At 41.9% G+C, this 19,574-nt stretch overlaps 2 protein-coding genes across 8 annotated transcripts in view; both read left to right on the top strand.

Annotated features, from left to right (window-relative positions):
- Positions 1 to 2,199: 2,199 nt before the first annotated feature.
- nek8 (NIMA-related kinase 8) lies at positions 2,200 to 15,534 on the top strand. Of its 7 annotated transcripts, none has more exons than XR_013287894.1 (16): positions 3,418 to 3,508; positions 4,512 to 4,717; positions 4,992 to 5,224; positions 6,113 to 6,244; positions 6,329 to 6,537; positions 6,831 to 6,910; positions 7,135 to 7,310; positions 7,523 to 7,670; positions 8,048 to 8,124; positions 8,523 to 8,640; positions 8,724 to 8,874; positions 9,934 to 10,097; positions 10,341 to 10,493; positions 11,861 to 12,019; positions 13,027 to 13,197; positions 15,386 to 15,534. XR_013287894.1 is itself a non-coding variant. In XM_077541030.1 (15 exons), exons 1-15 carry the CDS (start codon positions 2,229 to 2,231, stop codon positions 13,053 to 13,055), a joined length of 2,055 nt encoding a protein of 684 aa, XP_077397156.1. In that variant the 5' UTR covers positions 2,200 to 2,228; the 3' UTR covers positions 13,056 to 14,969. The 7 variants fall into 7 exon arrangements, 5 of the variants coding, with proteins under 5 accessions (XP_077397156.1, XP_077397155.1, XP_077397157.1 ...); XR_013287893.1 differs by having other exon boundaries at positions 13,027 to 14,419; positions 15,386 to 15,523; XM_077541030.1 differs by lacking the exons at positions 3,418 to 3,508; positions 15,386 to 15,534 and adding an exon at positions 2,200 to 2,248 and having other exon boundaries at positions 13,027 to 14,969.
- traf4a (tnf receptor-associated factor 4a) overlaps positions 15,108 to 19,574 on the top strand; it is a 31,788-nt gene continuing 27,321 nt past the window's right edge. The window contains exon 1 of the mRNA XM_077541033.1: positions 15,108 to 15,685. Within this exon, the coding sequence (XP_077397159.1) occupies positions 15,543 to 15,685 (143 nt within the window). The 5' untranslated portion in view covers positions 15,108 to 15,542. The remainder of the gene's footprint in view (positions 15,686 to 19,574) is intronic.

The following is a 19,574-nucleotide window of genomic DNA, read 5'->3' as shown; positions in this document are numbered from 1 at the left end:
GTGATTTGGAGGCGAGGTCACATTAATTCTCCTAACAGACTTAGCGTATTACTTTCTCCTCCTAACATCCCGCCAAAGACGTCCAAATCCTGCTGATCAGCTGACTCTCACATGCTTGCCTAAGACTTGAAGCGTCTGTCTTTCTGTGACCATGCAAGAAGCAAGGAAGAGGGAGATCGGCAAACACACAATGACAGTAGTAAACAAAAAATTAAGTCTTTCATAATTAACTTTTTTTTTCTTTTTTTTTTGGAAGTCACCCAAGCACTCAAGGCTGCTTTCACAGCCAACAGAGGAATTTGTTTTTTTGTTTTTGTTTTTTTTTAATCTGCCAAGCTCACCTCATTATGCCGCATTTTGGCATTTGACTATTTGGCAATTTCAGCAGCAGAGTGCCTCAACTCTTCCAATTTTTACATTTAATCACATTTTGAAATCAAAATAATCCTCACAAACCAAATTAGTAAGTCCAATGCTTTGCAATGAGCGCTAAGCTTCTTTTCACTAACGCCGCCATTTTGACTTGTGACCTAAGTTCGGAATTGTCTGTTTATATAACTGTATTGCAATTTACATAACATGACAACAGTAAAGTTTTTCTTTGCATGTATATCAAAACAACATAGGGAGGTTGCCAAAAGCAACATTATGTATGAATCCATCAATACAAATATGATTTAACATCTCAATAATAAAGAATTACAAATTACAAAAATCTGAAAAAAAAATAGACAAGGGAGAAAAAACAATTTGATCTTACACATTATACAATGCAGTATGGAATTCTTTTAAATACTCATATGTTTTGTGCCTTGGTATCTTTTTACTAATTTCAGAGATTTCAAATATGAACTGAATTAGCTTAAAAAGAAAACAAATTTGGGAGATAATTTCAAGATCCTATTCCTATGAAAAAAGGATAAACAGATAATTAGAAGATTTTGTCATCTTTGTTTCCTATAGTACCATGTCGAATGTTATGTCATTCAGAGAAATACAGTCTGAAAAAAGTGGCTTTTTTATTTTTATTTTTTTATCAATTTATGGACACCATCCCAAACGAGCCGGCATGAGGAAAAAACAAAACAAAAAAACATGGTCAGTAGTTTCAAGTTTGGCACGCTTTGGCAACGCAAGATGGCCGGCTTCTCGAGTCAGGCGAGTAAGCAACATCCGGGCCTCCGGCAGCAAAACAACAACAACAACAACAAAAAAGGGTATCCGGCCGCTCTGGCAAGTGAAACGCTGCCATTGAATGCTGCCCTCTGCTGTCAATTTTGTGAAAGTGATTCAAAGAGCTTTTTTCCCCTTTATCTTTTAGGGATAAATGGAAAGATCATCTAGATGGCAGCAAAAGCACACGTTGAGATTTATGTGCAGTGCAGTTCCTCATTAAACCGCTGGGTGGCACATGGAAAGTACGATAATGCCTTTTTTGCAGTGGCCTCTCACCCACGGAAGAATTATTTGGGCCAATGGGCCATCTTAGTTGAATTGGATTGAAAATAGCCTGGGTAATTATGGATTCGTTTTTGGTGTGAAATCCCATTTTAGGGTTTGAGTAAAATGAGGGTTTCAAGTCTGCTTTAGGGTAGAGTTTCAAGTCTGGGTTATGATTCCAGTCAAGGTTAAGGTCTCACCAGGATTAGGGTGTACTTCAACGTACACTTTAGGGTAAGAGTTAGGGGTGGGTTTAAGGTTTCAAACAGTTTTAAACCTAACAGAAGGCTTACAAGGGTTTCAAGGCACTTTCAAGCTATGGTTTCAAGCCAATTTTGTTGTTCCAAAGAAAGGTTTAGGGTTGGGATTTCAAATATGGGTTTCAAGACAGTTCACATTTTCAGGTTAGGGTTTCAAATTTGGGCCTGAATTCTTGGGTAGGGGTTACAAAGTAGGATTTGAACTAAGACTGGGTTGGGATTCCAAATGTAAATTCACCCATTGACCACTTAATTAGGTACACTTGCACAACCACAATAGCAAATAAAAATGGTGATATGAACCTCACTTATGCACTATTATATGAGATGTCATGTAGACAGCACCGCCAGGTGTATCGAGCAACCTGTCCCGTGGGAGAGTGCGTTGCTTCATGCGAGAGGTGAAGAGTTGAGTGTTTGTTTTGATGGTAACAACACAAGCGGCCTTTAAGTCCTCTCCAAACATCCTGTGTGAGTTTCAGTGCGCCGTCTCACGCACTCGAATATGTCGTCAAGCAGGTCGGAGGCATGTCGCAAACTTCCTCAAGGTGCTTTTTTTTTTTTTTTTTCAGATATCATATTCGTGAGAAAGACACCGGCCGGATTTCTCAAGCCGCCCCCACTCGGCTATCTTCATTCCTCCTGCAGCTACGACGGAAGCAACTAAGCAACAATATACGGGTGCCATTACGTACTCAGATGGATGATAATAGTCATGTTGCTGCACAGGTCCTTCTTTGTCACAGCACAAAGCGTTTATTATCCTGCACGCTGTCTCCATTTCACATCACTTTGCTCCAGACGGACCCAAGTCGGTGTCAGCCATTTTGGGCTGTATCCACCACTGGAATCCAAGAATACGCCCAGAAAAAAATTCTGGGTTGTTTGTTTTCTAACACAGTTGGTGGGTAGCTGATCTCGAGCAGATTGGGTTATTTTATTTTTAACCCAAGGTTGGGTTAATTATTTTGACCCAACAAATTGGGTTTGGTTTGGGCAGGCTGAAGAGCTGTATAGCTGCAGTCGCCAGTTTGTACCGACAAGTGATGTTGGCATAAATTTAATGCAACATTCTTACACGCTGTTACTGGTGGCTCATTAGATTAGTGAATATTGAGTAATACCGCTGACTATGTGGTCATGGGGTTTGGGGTTCAAAACCCAGTTAGGTCCCTAGTTCAGACAGCCGTAGTGGCACTTCGTAAAAAAAAAAAAAAAAAAAAAAAAAAAAAAAAGTAATTAATTAAACCAAAGATACACTGTTAAAACCCGCGAACCCCTTTATAGGTAGCTTTAAGTCATCATTGCGAGTGTTGTGAGTGGTTTTTACCACCCTTGTTGGATCAAAAATTTGACCTCCACACTTTGGGTTACAAGAGCAATCGAGGGGCAGAGATGTGTTTCATAATTTATTGTATAATTATTATTAGTTTTTTATATATATATATATATATATATATATATATATATATATATAATATATAATATATATATATATATATATATATATATATATATATATATATATATATATATATATATATATATATATATATATATATATATATATATATATATACACAGCTGTCCGCAGTTAAATGTCTAAATGGGTCGAACTTGACTTGTATATACTTATTTAACAAGATGGAAGTGAAACTTCATCATAGCGCGTCGCCTTTTATTTTGTCCCATGGCACTTCCCATAGCCAAGGCTCGGGTTGCCAGGGGAGACGGCGGAAGTGTCTGTTCTCTGCCGACGTGATGGAGAAATACGAGAAAATCAAAGTTGTCGGGAGAGGAGCATTCGGGTAAAGCAAGCTGCGTGCAACTCATCTATTCAACCCCTTTCGTACCGTCACACATTTTTTATTTATTGCAGTTCGCAGGAAACGATTGGAGGCTCACGTTATATGTGTAAAAAGTGACGAAGTGAGCCCAAAACGCTCGGCTAATAACTAGCTTGTTTTGTGGACAACACACACACGACCATTAAACATATGGGTAACTCGGTTTTTATTTATACGCCTTGTAACTTTGTTTCAAAGGACCCAGAAATATATACTTTTAAAATTTTTCACTCAGTAATGATAACAGCGAGTAGCCTACAAGTTTGGGAAAGTCCAGCCACAAAATGAAAATCGAAATTTTCTAACACACGTTGATCTATCGCACGTGTTATTGACACTTACTTTCTTGCACCTTATTGAATGTCTTACACGAGGGTGACCCAGGGTACGGAAAAATAACACTAGGGAAATATTTGGCACGTTTAATGTATGACATGTTAAGTTTGTGATAAATTTAACCTGCATTCCTTAGAAGTTGTGATTGGCTGGCGACCAGTTCAGGGTGTACCCCGCCTACTGCTCGAAACCAGCTGGGATAGGCTCCAGCACCTCCCACGACCCTTGTGAGGAATGAGCGGTTAAGAAAATGGATAGATGGGTTCCTTAGAAGTCATTCATTCTTCTTGATAAATTTTCAACATGTTAAAAACATGGGCGATTGACAATTCCGAGTTACCTCACAAGTCGATGTGGCGGTTAACTCGGTGAAAGGAAGCTCTCCACTCAAGACTTTGGACTTTGGATCGCTGTAATGTGATTTGTGAGGATTATTTTGATATCTAAATGTGATGTTTGACCACGACAACAATCTGCCTGTTTGTATGCTAGTCACAGGCAAAAGCAATTCCATATACAACAACATGTACAAGGAAGAATTTGCATTGCGAAAATATCAGAAATGGCTAGATGTTCAGAATTGTCAATACGCTCCAGATGCTTAACCGACACCCAAACTGTCCGTCAGGATCGTCCATCTATGTCGGCGGCGCAGCGATGGCGGTTTGGTCATCCTGAAGGAGATCCCCGTGGAGCAGATGTCCCGCGACGAGCGCCTGGCGGCTCAGAACGAGTGTCAGGTGTTGAAGCTGCTCAACCACCCCAACATCATCGAGTACTACGAGAACTTCCTGGAGGACAAGGCGCTCATGATTGCCATGGAGTATGCGCCGGGTAAGCCAAGTCGAGTCAGAATGACATTTTGCAGACATGCTTGTCATGCGTAGACCCACAGAAAAGTCACATGAAGGTATGCTTGAAAAGACACAGGAAGCTGCCATTTTGGGGGTTGATGACATCCGTAACTGCCTTCTGTTTAGCTTAGGCACAACATTTGTTAAGCATGTCCGTCATAAGTAGACCTACAAAGAATTCTCAAGAAGACATGCCTGAGGTCAGTTTAGGTTGTTGGCCATGTAAAACACAAAGCTTTTATACTGACATGTAGGTGGCACCCTGGCTGACTACATCCAGAAGCGCTGCAACTCCCTGCTGGATGAGGACACCATCCTTCACTTCTTTGTGCAGATCCTGCTGGCCCTCTACCACGTCCACAACAAGCTCATCCTGCACAGGGACCTCAAGACACAGAATATTCTGCTGGACAAGCACCAGATGATCGTCAAGATCGGCGATTTTGGCATCTCCAAAATCCTTGTCAGCAAAAGCAAAGCGTACACCGTGAGTTCCATTTCACTTCAACAGCATGCGTGGATGTCGCCATTTCACTAATGAGTATGAGGGCCACACAGAAAAGGAAAAAAGTACCAGATAAATGAAGTTACGAGAATGAGTTGTAGTTAAAAAAAAAAAAAAAAAGTAATCTAATAAGAACAAAGTTGGATTTTTTTTTCGATGTAGCAACATGACAAAGAGAAACAGTCATATTTTTTTCAAGAAAAAATTTGTGTATTATTTTTCCACAAAAGAATTGCTTTTTCGAGAAAAAAAATTAATTGTGTATTATTGACGAAAAGGTCACTTTTGTGCCAGTGCCAATGAAGTTGGATATTTTCAGGAAAAAAGTTGGTAAAAGAATTATTTTCTTCCAAGAAAAAATGTGATCATATTATAGGATTAATCTTGTTTTTCCTTCATGAGAGGTAGTTCTTTTTTTTTTTTAAATAAGAATAAATGTTTGTTTTAAATGCAACTACATCTCACGCCATGTTTTTTTTAATTATTATTATTATTATTGTTATTATTATTTTATAAATATATATGCAGGTATATTCCTGCTCCAAACAAAAATCCTGACTTGATTCTGGACAAAGTATTTTTATATTTATATTTTCCTCGGAAAAAAAGTTGTTTAATTTATTTCTTTTATAATACTCGAGCTTTTTTAAAAATAAATAAATAAATAAAATAAAAGCATTTAATTTGTACCATCCAAAAATAAGAAAAACAATTATTAAAAATAAAATACAGCTTTTGTAATGTCATAAAAACCTTTTTGTTTAAAAATACAACTGTACTTTTGGAAGTTAGTGTGGCCTCAATACGCCTCCATACAATTGCATTACAATATCTTTTATAATGCTGCAACAAGTGTATTTGCCAGTGCAGGTGGTTGGGACGCCGTGTTACATCTCTCCAGAGCTGTGCGAGGGAAAGCCGTACAACCAGAAGAGTGACATCTGGGCCCTAGGCTGCGTCCTCTACGAGCTGGCGAGCCTCAAGAGAGCCTTTGAGGCCGCAGTAAGAACGCATTCCCTAATTTGAAAAGTACTCACTTGAAGATCTCCCCCAAAAATATAGATTTTTCTTTTGCTGTTTTTTCAGAACCTGCCTGCCCTGGTGCTGAAGATCATGAGCGGCACTTTCGCGCCCATCTCAGATCGCTACAGCCCAGAACTGCGTCAGCTCATCCTCAACATGCTCAACCTGGATCCATCCAAGCGGCCTCAACTCAACGAAATTATGGCACTCCCCATCTGCATTCGCCCGCTGCTCAACCTTTGCACGGACATCGGCAACGTCAAGATGCGCAGGTGACCAACCTTTTTGGAAAATTCAGCCCCCAAAACCAGTTTTATATCGATCAAAAAAGTCCAATGCGGCCATACCTGAAAAAGACATAGGAAGTGTCTGTCAGTTTGATTCAGAGTGGCCATTCTGGTGGGTTTTCCATTTCCAGGGGCCCTTTTATAAAGAATGAAACTCTGAAGCCAGTTGGTTGTTGTTGGTTGAGATGCCCGTCATGGGTAGACTCACAAAAAATACCCACAATGAATTTGAAAACGGACAACCAGTCACACTATTAGTTGAAATGTCTTGTTTCCAGGATTGAGAAACCACTTTCCACTGTGCAAACGGGGCCACAAGGCAGAAGTGGAGGCAGAGTGCCGACCGGCAGGTCCAGAGGTAGCAAAAGATCTCGTACCGTGGCAGCATTTGAAAAACAACAAAACTCTTCTGTTTGCACTTTTGAGCTACATCTGTCATTTTCTTGCAGTCTGCTCAGTAAAAAGAAAACCATTTGAAACTGCAACATTTATATTTGGAATCATTTTGCAAAGGTCACTAATCCCTCCCGTCCCCTAGTGGGCACAAGATGAAAGTGTGCGGCTCTTTGTTGATTTGTGCAGACGGCTCAGGCGCGGGCAAGCTGCATCCCCTCCCGCTATCGTCGGTGTACACGTGGGGCAGCGGCATCTCGGCCCCGCTGCGTCTGCCCATGCTCAACACCGAGGTGCTGCAGGTGTCTCTGGGACGCACTCAGAAGATGGGCGTCACCAAGTCGGGCCGCCTCATCACTTGGGAGGTGCGTGAGGACAAAATCACGGCTTCATCACGCAAGCAAATTACATTTGTGTACTCCCCCTCGTACACCTGGCGACTGACCAATGCACACTGACCGATTCTCACTGCAACTAACTACGTGTTCGTATTGGGGAAACAACGTTTTGAGGCACCACACGTCTAATTTGTTTAAAGCACAATGGCCGACGGTTTTGTTTACGATCATGTTGACAGGCACCATCAGTGGGTTCTGCCGAGGTGAGTCTGCCCGGATTGGTGGAGCAGATGCAGCCGCAGTTCATCTCACGCTTCCTGGAAGGTCAGTCCGGGGTCACCATCAAGTCGGTTTCCTGTGGAGATCTCTTCACCACCTGCATGACAGGTGAGAGACCCCAGCCCGAGCCAAGAAGTGTTTGGACGTTGTGGTGGGACCGTTTGACTTATGAATCGGTGCTGGTGCCTGTACCAGCTGACTTGGGGCAAACGGCGAACTAAACCCTGGCAACTCCAACAAAACGACCAAATTACGTTCATCTAACAAGTGCATGTTTCTGAAAGTTGTAAAATGAAATGTGCACTTCCTACGCTATTTGTACTTATTGAAGGTGAATTTTCCGACATTTGGGATCATTTATTCATGCACTTTGCAACGCTTTCCAGTTTACGAGCCGATTATTCTCCATAGTCACTACCTTTCAAGAATAACCCATAAAGTCAAACAAGTGTCAGTACAGTGTTGTGTAATGAAGTCATTTGCAGACAGAGGCATCATCATGACCTTTGGAAGCGGGAGCAACGGCTGCTTGGGCCACGGGAACTTCAACGACGTCACACAGGTACGCGACATCCACACGGAGAATATTTTTAATGTTATTTAGGTTCTTGTCTGCGGATGTTTATGTAAACTTCCTGTTTACTTTGTTGAAAAACAATATGTAGCCATGCCATACATATACCCATATGTATCCAGTATGAGAGTGAGTACTTTTACTTTTACTAAAGTTGTCTTTTACACAAGTAACTGTACTTTTAATCAAGTAGAGAATGTCAGTACTTTTCCCATCTCTGCCCATCGGAAATGTCTCTGGGGGACATTCAGCTACTGCATGATGATTGAATGACCTGTCTGAAGCATAAAAAAATGAGCTTCCCCTCATTTGAATGGCCGCCACGAATGCACGTGTGTTTCAACTTCCGCGGTACTGACAAAATCAAATTCCTCTGCTCCATTCAGCCCAAAATCGTGGAAGCATTGCTCGGCTACGAGCTGGTGCAGGTGTCATGCGGCGCCTCCCACGTTCTCGCCATGACCAACGAACGAGAAGTATTCACCTGGGGGAGAGGAGACAACGGTAATCACATGAGACGTGATACGTAAGAATTCTTCACGTATTGATGGCGTCATCTTTTTTTTTTTTTTTTTCCTGTCCGCCAGGTCGACTTGGTCTTGGGACTCAGGACACTCACAACTGTCCACAGCAGGTGTGTTTGCCTGCCCAGTTTGAGGCCCAGAAGGTCATGTGCGGCGTGGACTGCTCCATGATTATCAGCTCTGGCAACAGCATCCTGGCATGTGGGAGCAACAGGTCATTACTTGCAGTGGTGGGAAGTAACCGGGTACTCATATTTTATGATTAGACAGGAGAGTAAGGGGTGTTTTTCACTTGGTAGCTATGTCGGTAAAGCTGAGTGATCACGTTGTTTTTTTGATTGCATACAATGGCAAAATCTAACAAGTTTAGTTTCTTATCATTAGGAGCACACATGTAACTCAAGTTGAACTTCTTCCTATCATTTCTCAGCCTAGGAGTACATAATGTTTCAATTTGGGATATTATATAGGAGAATTTCATTTTTTTTCTCCTCAGTTTTTGTTTTTTACATGTTCAAAATGAACTTCAGATATGTAGCTGACAGTAATAAATTATTTTTACTTTAAAGTACATTTCATAATCATGCATTAGAGATGATTAATTGATTACCGGTAATCTGTCAATTATTGTTTCAGTTCACTGGTGAATCAGATTTTTCACTCATTCAAACCCCAAAACGTATAAATACGTTTTTAATAATTTGTCCTTCACTCCCAAAAATGTTGTTGTTGTTTTTTTTTTTAAAATGCAAGTGCATACAGAAGCTTTTGATGCAGTTTCTGACATGAATCGGTAGCTTAAAGCAATGGTAATTACAGTATTACAAAAAATGGCCAGCAAGTGGCAGCAGAGTATAAGAGATCAGCCAGGGCCATGTTGCAACGAGCTCTTTTTGTTAGTGTTTTCAATGTCGGTGTTTAGCTATATTCTCATGCTAATTGCTGCAAAACGGAAACATACAAATATACTTTATTTTCCTATGAAAGAAGAGACTAATCTTTCTTTGGTCCATGTTTTATAGCAATAGAACACAATATTCTGTGGGCCTTGGAAATCAGTCAAAATCTAGTAAAACAGTTGGCAGCGAGGGGGGGTTGCTTCTGTGAAAATGGCTGGGAGTTTTAATGAGTTCAATTTCCCCTCCTTGAAATGATCTTTTATCTGTACTTGTACTTAATTTCATAGTGTGAGTACTTTAGCCCACCTTTGATGAATTTTCACAACAAACATGGCCATCATCAGTCACCTGAGGAAACATTTTGTTGTTGTTAGGTTCAACAAGTTGGGTCTGGACAAGATCACATCCGGCGAGGAGCCGAGTCCCTCCAGCCAGGTGGAGGAGGTGCACTCGTTCGCGCCCGTCCGGTCGGCGCCGCTCAACAAGGAGAAGATTGTCTGCATTGACATCGGCACTGCCCACTCTGTCGCTGTGACAGGTCCAATCAAATCAACCTGCCTCTTGCACCACTCAAAACACAAAATCAAATTCACCTGGTTTAAGTTTAAAACGCCAGTGAAAATGTGTTTATATGTTGTTGTTTTTTTTTTTTTAAATAAATGTATTACCAGTTTGAGAAGATGCTACTAAAGAAACAAACATAACAGGAGCATAAAAGTACTTTGTGGCCCTGAAAGCGTCGTGGACGGTCGCTCACCCTTGCTTGGTTGCCCCCCTTCAGAGAGCGGCCAGTGTATCACCTTTGGCAGCAACCAGCACGGGCAGATTGGCTGCAGTTCACGACGGGGCAGCCGTACTCCTTACCCGGTGCCCGGTCTGCAGGGCATCACCATGGCGGCCTGCGGAGACGCGTTCACGCTGGCCATCAGGTCTGGTGAGTACACGCTAACGAGAAATTCCTCACTGAAGAGCAGACCCTGTGACATTTTTTGGTGGGCTTACGTTTCATTTTTGCAGCACTGAAATACTGCAATGTTCTACAATTTGTTAATCGTTTGTAGTAGTTGTGTTTTTTTTTCTGTTGTGCTAGGTGGTGGTAATCATGTCTGTCAATAAATGTGGACTTTAAATTCTCGGGCCATAGCTTTTTTTCAGTGTAGGACTGCAAGTAACGGTTATTTAAATAATCAATTAATCTGTCAATTGTTTTATTGAGAGAGAGAGAGAGAGAGAGAGAGAGAGAGAGAGAGAGAGAGAGAGAGAGAGAGAGAGAGAAAATAGTACCGTAATGTATGATGTAGTGCGCATTTAAAAATATCAACTTGTGAGCGCAAAACAGTATTTTATGACATTTATTTTTGTAAGTCAAATGGTCGTAACTCGAGAGGTCTACCTGCGCTGATAGGGAAAAGATGACCGGACTTACTGCATTGATTAACTGCAGTATCGACTTTTAACCAATAGAGGGTACTAATGGTTTGAACCGGTCATGTGGACACTTTGGCTACACTGGAAAATGGAAACGTTACGCACATGGTGCCGACGAAGCTTCCAAGAAAAAAAATAGTGTTCATCTCTTTTTGTGGTAAACTTTAGTCGAATTTTGCTCAGCATTACGTGTCACACATTCAAACGATGGTGCTCAAGGAGGCTGTGGTCACAGATGAGATTCTCAACCACCTCAGAGTGAAAAGATCTGTACTCATTGTTTTAGGCATAGGATAATCAAAGGTTTGACATTTTTCATGGAGCAAGTAGTGTTCACTTGGCTCAAAATGGATTGGCAATAATGTAAACTAGACAGTTTTTTGGGGGGCTGAAAGTGATTTGTCACAGATGCGCGCGTGTGTGTGCGTGCGTGCGTCACGCTGGAGGGTACAAATGGTGAAATGTCACATTGTGCCAATGATTGGGCCCCCTGGTGTGAAAGTCAGCAGCGGCCGACCTGGCTGCCTGCAGCTTCTGCCCATCAAGGGACGTCTTTGTTGGCAGATGGAGCCATTGTGTCGCCCCTGCAGGAGATACCCAGCGACATCTGTGTGTGTGCATAAGTTTGTGTGTACACGTTTTTACTGTACATGAAATAAATCACACACACACACAATGTGGGAATTAAATTTTTTTTTTCTGAGAACCAAAAAAGGAGTCCCCACAAAACTGAGCAACTACTTTCTGGGTACTTGAAAAGCACGCACATTACTGGAACCAATTTTGAAATTGAATCCTGTTTTTTTATGTTTAACTAAAAGCTGGTGAAAAGCAAGTGATCAAGTTTTGTGCTCTCATCTTGCATGTGGGCAGATGGCGAGGTGTACACGTGGGGAAAAGGCGCCCGCGGACGCCTGGGGAGGAAAGAGGAGGACTCGGGCATACCGAAGGCGCTGCAGCTGGACGAGAGCCACCCGTTCACCGTCACCTCGGTGGCTTGTTGTCATGGCAACAGCCTGCTGGCGATCAAACGTAATATTTCGCCCATTGGTCTTCTTCTTTTTTTTTTTTTTCTTTAAATTTACTAATCCTGTTCTAATCCCTCTGTGAAGGCAGTTCATCGACTCATTTATAACTTTAAACAGTGCTCCAGGATTCAGTGGCCTTTTTGTGATTGTTGCGGCCTAAAATGCCTGATTTGGTGGCAGTATTTTGCCTGATGAGTGATGACATCTCCCTCTCTCCCCAAATTCTTTATTTGAAAATTCACCCAGCAAATCTGGTGTTGTCACCTGACACACTTTAGTACGCATTTTGATCATGAGTAGACCACAGAAAAGTTTCAAGTAGCCATAGCCAAAGAGACACAGGAAGTCGGCCATTTTAGTTTGAAGCTGCCATTTTACCGTCGGGCGATAACTCGACAGTTTGTCGAACTGCAACCTTAGTTTTTGTCACGTGTGGACACAGCTTGGTTATGAACTTTAATGACTGCATGGTTATAAAACACCAAACTACTCATGAATTTTTGTATAATTTAATTATTATAATTTAATATATCCCCCAAAGCGTGGTAAAAAAAATTCTCATGAAGCCATAGCCGAGCAGACGCCAGTGGTGATTTGAGTTTCATGTTGAACATTTTTAAGGGTCCGATTGCAGCCAAAACAGAACCATTTTGTACTCCTCGAGACGGACGACAACGCTGAATTTTTTTTAATAACCCCACAAATCCATTCCAGGCACAAACTGAAAAGCAGCAAAGGTGGGATTAAATTCTCCTCCTAGAGTCCGCGTTAAAAATAGATGCGGATTTAAAGAAGATTACCGCGCATACAATTTAATAAGTAATCGAGATGTTGTTGCTGATCCTTGCTGCTGCTGTTTGAAAACGCAACTGACCTGAAGAGAACACAATGGTCACTACTGACAATAATTCTTGTACAAACTATGAATATTTTATTACGATCATTATTGGCATGTTGATTGATCATTTATTTCTCATGTCTCGTTTCTTTTCTCTTGTCTTTTTGTTTCAGCTTTACTCGATGAAACTGCACCGAGATGACGTGAACACTCAGAACATTCCTTCCAAACTGTCACTTGTGCGTCCTCTCAGTTTACACCAACAACAACAAAAAAACGCTTCTTATGAAAATGAGAGTGGAAGAACAGCGTCCGCTCTTCGAGGAAGACTTTGGACAAGTTATGTGAGTGTGTAGGGATTTTGGTTTTGTGGCACTGGAAACAGAAAAGGGAAATTCACCAAAGTGTTACCACAAAGCTTACAATTGTACAAAACGTTGCAACAATGGGGTACAGCAAAGAGGTCTCATACCGGGGGCTTTATAGAAGTCAAAACAAGCAACAAGAAAAAAGCCTTGAAAACATACACATATGTCATCTTTTTAAACAAAGCTACACATAATTACATGTGAGATGTTCTTTTAGAACACATTATTATAGAGGATGAACAAGATCATATCGTGCATAAGAATCAGGAAGTAAAACGTATATCAACTAAAATGCCATTTCAGTTCTTCAAAATAAGACCACAAAATGTGCTGCCTGTGAAAATAATTTTCTAAAGTAAAAATCTAAAGTTATATTTATTGTCAGATTAAAAACAAAAGCGTGAAAAGGTTTTAAAGTAATGAAAAATAAATAATACACGGTCCAAAAAGTCCATGGCATGTAATCAGAAGGCTGGAACGGATCAACGAAGTTTCCATTCACTTCATTCATTGCGTAAAAATAACTTGAGATCATATCACAAAGCGCCACTGTTTCGCGTAAGCCTCTACAAAATGGAGGGTGAGCCGCAGTTGGCCCCCGTCGGTAGTTTGGACACCCCCAGGCCGAGCATGAGTGCCTGTGAGTGGAAGCCATCAAGCCGCCGTCCCGCGGTGACGCCGTTATCCCGCCATTGTCCCGCGTCACGTGCGTGACGAGCCAGCAAAAGGCCCGTACGAGTGTAAACCGGTTCCAGGCCCGCCTCCGACCCCCCCACTTAAGCTTTGCCATGAATGAAGATGTTTACAATGCACAGCAGAAAGAACAGTGGAGTGTTTAAGTGAGTCGTCAGTCAAATGAGGCATACTGATCCCCGGACACACTGACTGCTCACATTGTACTTTATTGGATTAGGCAGTCTCAGACAGCCACTCGTGGAAGTACTCGCACTCTCTACTTGGGTCGAAGCACAGATAACAGTAGTTACAATACTGTCAATGATGTACTGTAAACCTTATCACCATGATGTCACGCGTGCTTCCGGGTGGCAAAAAGTCAAGCGTTGTCATAAGTAGAGAAGCATGCTGATTGGTTGAATCAACGAACTGGGCTGATGAGAACAGCAGGAGACCAAAACCAACAGTCTGACAAGGAAGTTGACGACAAATGGATGTAAAGGGAATAATATCAAAACAACATGTAAGTCCACAGACGCTAAACATGAAGATGTTCTGTGAGCTAATGTGTGTGGATGGGAGACCCAACACCAGCCGTAATTTGCATTCGAACAGGTTAATTGACTGAAAAACAGGCATGGTGGAAAGTCAGACATAATGGAACTAATTGACTTTCCTGTTGCTCGCCTATACGGCACACAGGTGCCATATCCTATAGTATCTATCTATCTAATCTATCTATCCTTTTATTTGAGTACATTTAATAACTGGACATTATTTGATGCTGTTTACTCCCTGTGCCTTTTGTATTTTAACGCATCATTGTTATTTTTTTTAAAAATAGCTTATTGTGCATGTTTCTCAATTGCCATTGTTTCTCCGGTGATGATGTAATGATGATGTAATGCTTTAGCAGTCCAGAAGGTGATAAGTGTTCTCCGTGTCTGCGCGTGTATGTGTGTCCCACTGTCATGTAAAATTGTTGTGTAAAATACTCGATCTTCGAAAGCACGTGTCAAATGAGTATTTTTACCTTTTAATGTGCAAAACAAAATACATTGTACCATCATTTGTCTCCTTTGTTTTCTATTTCAACCTCTAGATGGCACTAAAGCTTCCGTTTGAGGATGTGTGAGTCTAATTGTTTTTTTAAATGTCCTAATTAGCAGTAAATCGGGATCGCACCTGCACCTAATTGGCTGGTGAATATTGGAGCAATATGGAAAACATTGCACGCGCTTACGTGGATAAAAGCTCAATTAAAGAGGAGAGTCGATGGATAAAATGGTGTGAACGGCTCCTTGACTCCTCCTGCTTGGAGAAGGAGAAGGAGGAGGCGGAGGCGGGCCTCGGTGCACCTAAACAGTCGGAGGGCTTGCGTACTGGCTTCAGTCTATCAGCAGCAACGACAACCTTCACCCCCACCGAAGTCCGCTCGTTTTCCCGCACGTTTAACCTCGGCGTTTGTTTTTGTTTTTGTATGCCGAAGGGGCGAGGCGACCACCCGGGAGAGCGACCTCGGATCCCTCGTTCGGACGTGATATGAGCCCTTCGTCGGCGTGAAGCGCAAGAAAGGAGCCGCAAGGACAGGGACGCGCGCCAGGCCGAGAGAACGCCCGAGCAGAGCCGTCGCAGAAGGAGCCACCATGCCCGGCTTCGACTACAAGTTCCTGGAGAAGCCCAAGAGACGCTTCCAGTGTCCGCTGTGCAGCAAGGCCATGCGGGAGCCCGTCCAAGTGTCGACCTGCGGCCACCGCTTCTGTGACACCTGCCTGCAAGAATTCCTAAGGTACACCTTCCGTTTATTGAGCGGTCGCTTTGTGTGTGTCCGCGCAATGATACTGTGCAGTTTCGGTTGAGCTTGGGTAAATAAAGGGACGCGTAGGCGTGTCCTGCTCACCTTTCCACTGTGTTGTGTTGACAATGACACCAGTGCCAAGAGACCATCGAGATTCAACGGGGTCCTATAGGGCCCTAGCTGTCCCTTTTAGATCACTATGCACACAAAAATGTGCATGACATGGTGTCCAATGTCTTGTAATTGTGGTGTCTTTTTTTTTTTTTTTTCCTTTTTGCTTTATCTCCACAACAGCTTGGACCACAAGATGGAAGAAATGACAGGGTTGTGTCTTTAGGTGTGCTGTCAGGTCAAAGGTTGTCTTGACACTTGACTGGTACAGTGCTTGCATGTTTTGGGAGACTGTGGATTCGGTTAAAGTTTCAGATCATTTAAAACAAAATGGAGTAGCCTACACTTTAGTATAGTAATATTCAAAGTAGGACTGAGTAATACAGCAATTTAATATGAATACACCATTTTAAAAATCTACGATTTGCTAAATGGTGAAATTGAGGTGCGTGCATAAATAAATACGCTCTTATTCTGGATGATTAAAAGCTGTTGTTGGTAAAGTCTGTTCAGATATCTTCAAATGTTCTGAGTTGTAATTTTGCAGTGTCAGAATGTTGGACGGGTGCTTTACATTATAAGATGTGTTACAATAGTTATCGTATATAATCGTTATGACATTTCAGCATAAGCTATGAATGTTAAATTTATGTTCAAACTGATTTAAATCAGTATACATTACCTTTGTCTGAACATTTCGCACATGACTTATTAAGAAATTGTTGGGTTTGTTACTTCAATTCAAAGAGATCGTAATCGTCCAGATTGACTGGAAAAAAAATTCTTTTTTTCACCGGAACAGCCCTAACCCCAAACATTGACATGGCTTGTCATTGTGAAGGCAGTCAGAAAGTATCTTTTGAGTAAAATGCTGAACCCCCATTTGCTCCTGATGCTACATCATCATCAGCAGGTGAATGAGTCGTCAAAATCGAAAGCGCTTTGAGGTCCTTGTAGGTAGAAAAGCGCTATATACAAACAAAGGATTTTGTGGACCTTTACGTGACTGTTGCACATGCCTGTTCCTTGGAATCCATAAGAGACTTGGACCACTCTATATTATAAGAAAAACAAAACAAGGCCTGAAGGGTGCGTTGTCATGTCTTGCCTTTTAGGTGTACAATCAAGTCGACTCGACAGACTTTTTGGTTTGAACACAGTACTAACTTACATGTTGAATATTTAAAACAACCACAAAGCTTTGCCTGAGAAATCTCTGCTTAGCATGCTAACAAATAGCATCTATGTAGCATAGTAGGTAACATTTCTTTGTTTAACACTTAAGAAGCTTTTGAGCGGGCAACTTGTGTTTTTTTTTGCTCAGTCGATGTGTCCTCTTTGGCCAGTCTTGCATCGATTGTCTTGTCTGCGATTTTGCCCCGAGGTGGCATGCATGTTAAGAGAGGAGGCCCGAGAGTGTACTGTACCAGGATAGGGGGTCAGACTGGGTCAGTTCAAGGAGTAAGGGGGGTGGTAGTGGGGGGGTGGGGGTGCCAATCTTGCCTCCGGTCAAGGATTAGATGCAGAGACTCCTACCGTGGGGAGCACTGAGACATCTTTCACTCGAGGGTCAGACAAGCCATCGCTAGGCTTCACCTTCTTATCTGCTGCTCAACCTGGAGGAAGAAAAGACGACTTTGTTCATATTTGAGCACATGATACTGTACCAAGTACACACACACACACAAAAAAAAATGTCTGTCAACCTAACCATGGACACTGATCATGTTATAATGACAGATGAACACCACTATGCAACACTTTGTTTCTATAAATCTCTGCCAGTGTTCATATTTTCAAATGATCGCTTCTACAAAATTCCTAGGAAATCACCATGTCCCATCACTTTGTTCACCATTTTTAGAGCAGGCCCATGGGCTACTCATGTGCTCATAGTGAACTAGCTGGTGCCATTTCGGTGACTCCTATACTAGGCTAATGATATGTTTGGGATTATTTTTTGTTATTGTCATTTGCATAAATATTGTTCTATTTTTAGTATAACTCGTATTACATTACAGTTTAGATGTGGGTGGCAGCTTGATTCCGTTCTTGTAAGTCAGGGTTAGGATGGAAAATATGAAATGTTGTTCTTCACTTGACGTGAATGTGATCGTGTCCATTCTAATACGTTTGCTGACGTGAGAATTGGCTTGCTTCAAACAAAAGACGCTTGTTTCGAGATGAAAACACCAGGAAATCAGAGTTTGAATTCTCAACTGAAAGCCAAATGTCGTCAGTATACAACAGAAACAAAGGAATTGCCGTCCCAATACTTTTGACGGGGACCGTATCTGGATGTAAACTCGGTTGTTTTTCTTGGCCGTGCCACAACTGTCTTACATTTTCTCATCTTCTCGTCCTCTCGTCAACCCTCTCATCAACCGACCACACGCTTCTTGTTTTTAGCTCACCACAATTTTTTTTTCCCTAAAAATACCCGCCCAAAATCTTCAAAACTCATCACAGGCAGTTTTTATAGGTCGTAAGAATGTTGCGGTTTTTGTTTGCCTTTACTGAGGGGCCGAGTGAGTTCAGCCAAACTGGTTTGCTGTTGTTTTCATCACCATTAAAAAAAAGAAAAAAAAAAAAAAAGAAGAAGTGCTCTCACATTGCCTGTAACTCTAAGCAGGCCTTGAAGCTGAAACCTCGCCTGGGAAAGAGGAACACGGCCGCCGATTACGCCGCTGGAGCGTTGCGGGCGGGTCAGATAAGCGAGAATCCAATGACGACTTTGTGATGAGCTGTCAGGAAGCGCGACTCACGCCAAGCTTGTGGAAAAGCAGAACTGGGAGTTGAGCCGGGACGCCGACTTCTCCGGCCAAAGTTAGCGTGCGCGCTTGTTACTGGGTCAAGGGGTCGGCGAAGGTGTCGACGGGATTTAGCGCCGCTCGTGTCTGGACGTCCCAGCGTGACGTGTGAATTGAGGGAAGTAGGCTGGCGAGCAGGTGACGCGTCTCTTGGGCCATTCACACTTTGGACTTTTAGTTTGACGCAGTCCTTCACATTACAAAACAAAAGCGGCTTGAACGGACGATTGTATCCGTGAAGTCACACACGTTCATGTGCACAAAACACGTCATGTGGCGCAGTTTGTTTAACGGAAGTAAATATGGCCCCGCTTGTCAGTCGCAGTCCTTACACATTTGTGGCAATTTGAAGAATTTTGTATTTGAACTGATTGGTCCCTCATTTTGGTGCAACTTTTGTAAAAAAATAAAAAAAAAATAAAAAATGAAGTCAAATTGCGATTTCTCTCCCAAATTATCGGCCAAAATGAAAAGAAGGGAAATGGACACTTGATTTGCGCGAGTGGGGCATAAACAAGAAATGTTTTGGCAGGTTAGACCCGGGTCCGCTTGGCCTCAAGTTTGACTTGTGCTTGTCACTATCCAGTATTTTTAAAATCAAATTATTCAATCAACTGATTGGACTCATTTGAATTTTGTATGAAAGTGAATAACAAAAACATTTCCCCCCCTGATTACTGTTTATGAACCAGTGATTGCTGTTTATTTCGTACTTTTCCTTTGTATAGTGATAAAAAAAAAATAGAAAGGGGGGGTGGATTGATGTTGATATACTATGTTATTTGTTTGGTTGTTGTTTTCCAAAGTAAAAACGGATGTGTGCAAATGTCTTATTTTGATTAAACACAGAAGATAATCAGTCTTCTTTCATGAAGGACTACAGAAATCAGTGAACAATTACTGTGGATATGAAGAAATCTGAAGATTTGTACCATTTTAAATTAAAAAAAAATGGCTCC

The sequence above is a fragment of the Festucalex cinctus genome, chromosome 13, assembly GCF_051991245.1.
Source record: "Festucalex cinctus isolate MCC-2025b chromosome 13, RoL_Fcin_1.0, whole genome shotgun sequence".
NCBI lineage: Eukaryota > Metazoa > Chordata > Actinopteri > Syngnathiformes > Syngnathidae > Festucalex > Festucalex cinctus.
Note: the sequence above shows the minus strand (reverse complement) of the source record. Positions and strands in the feature narration are given on the sequence as shown.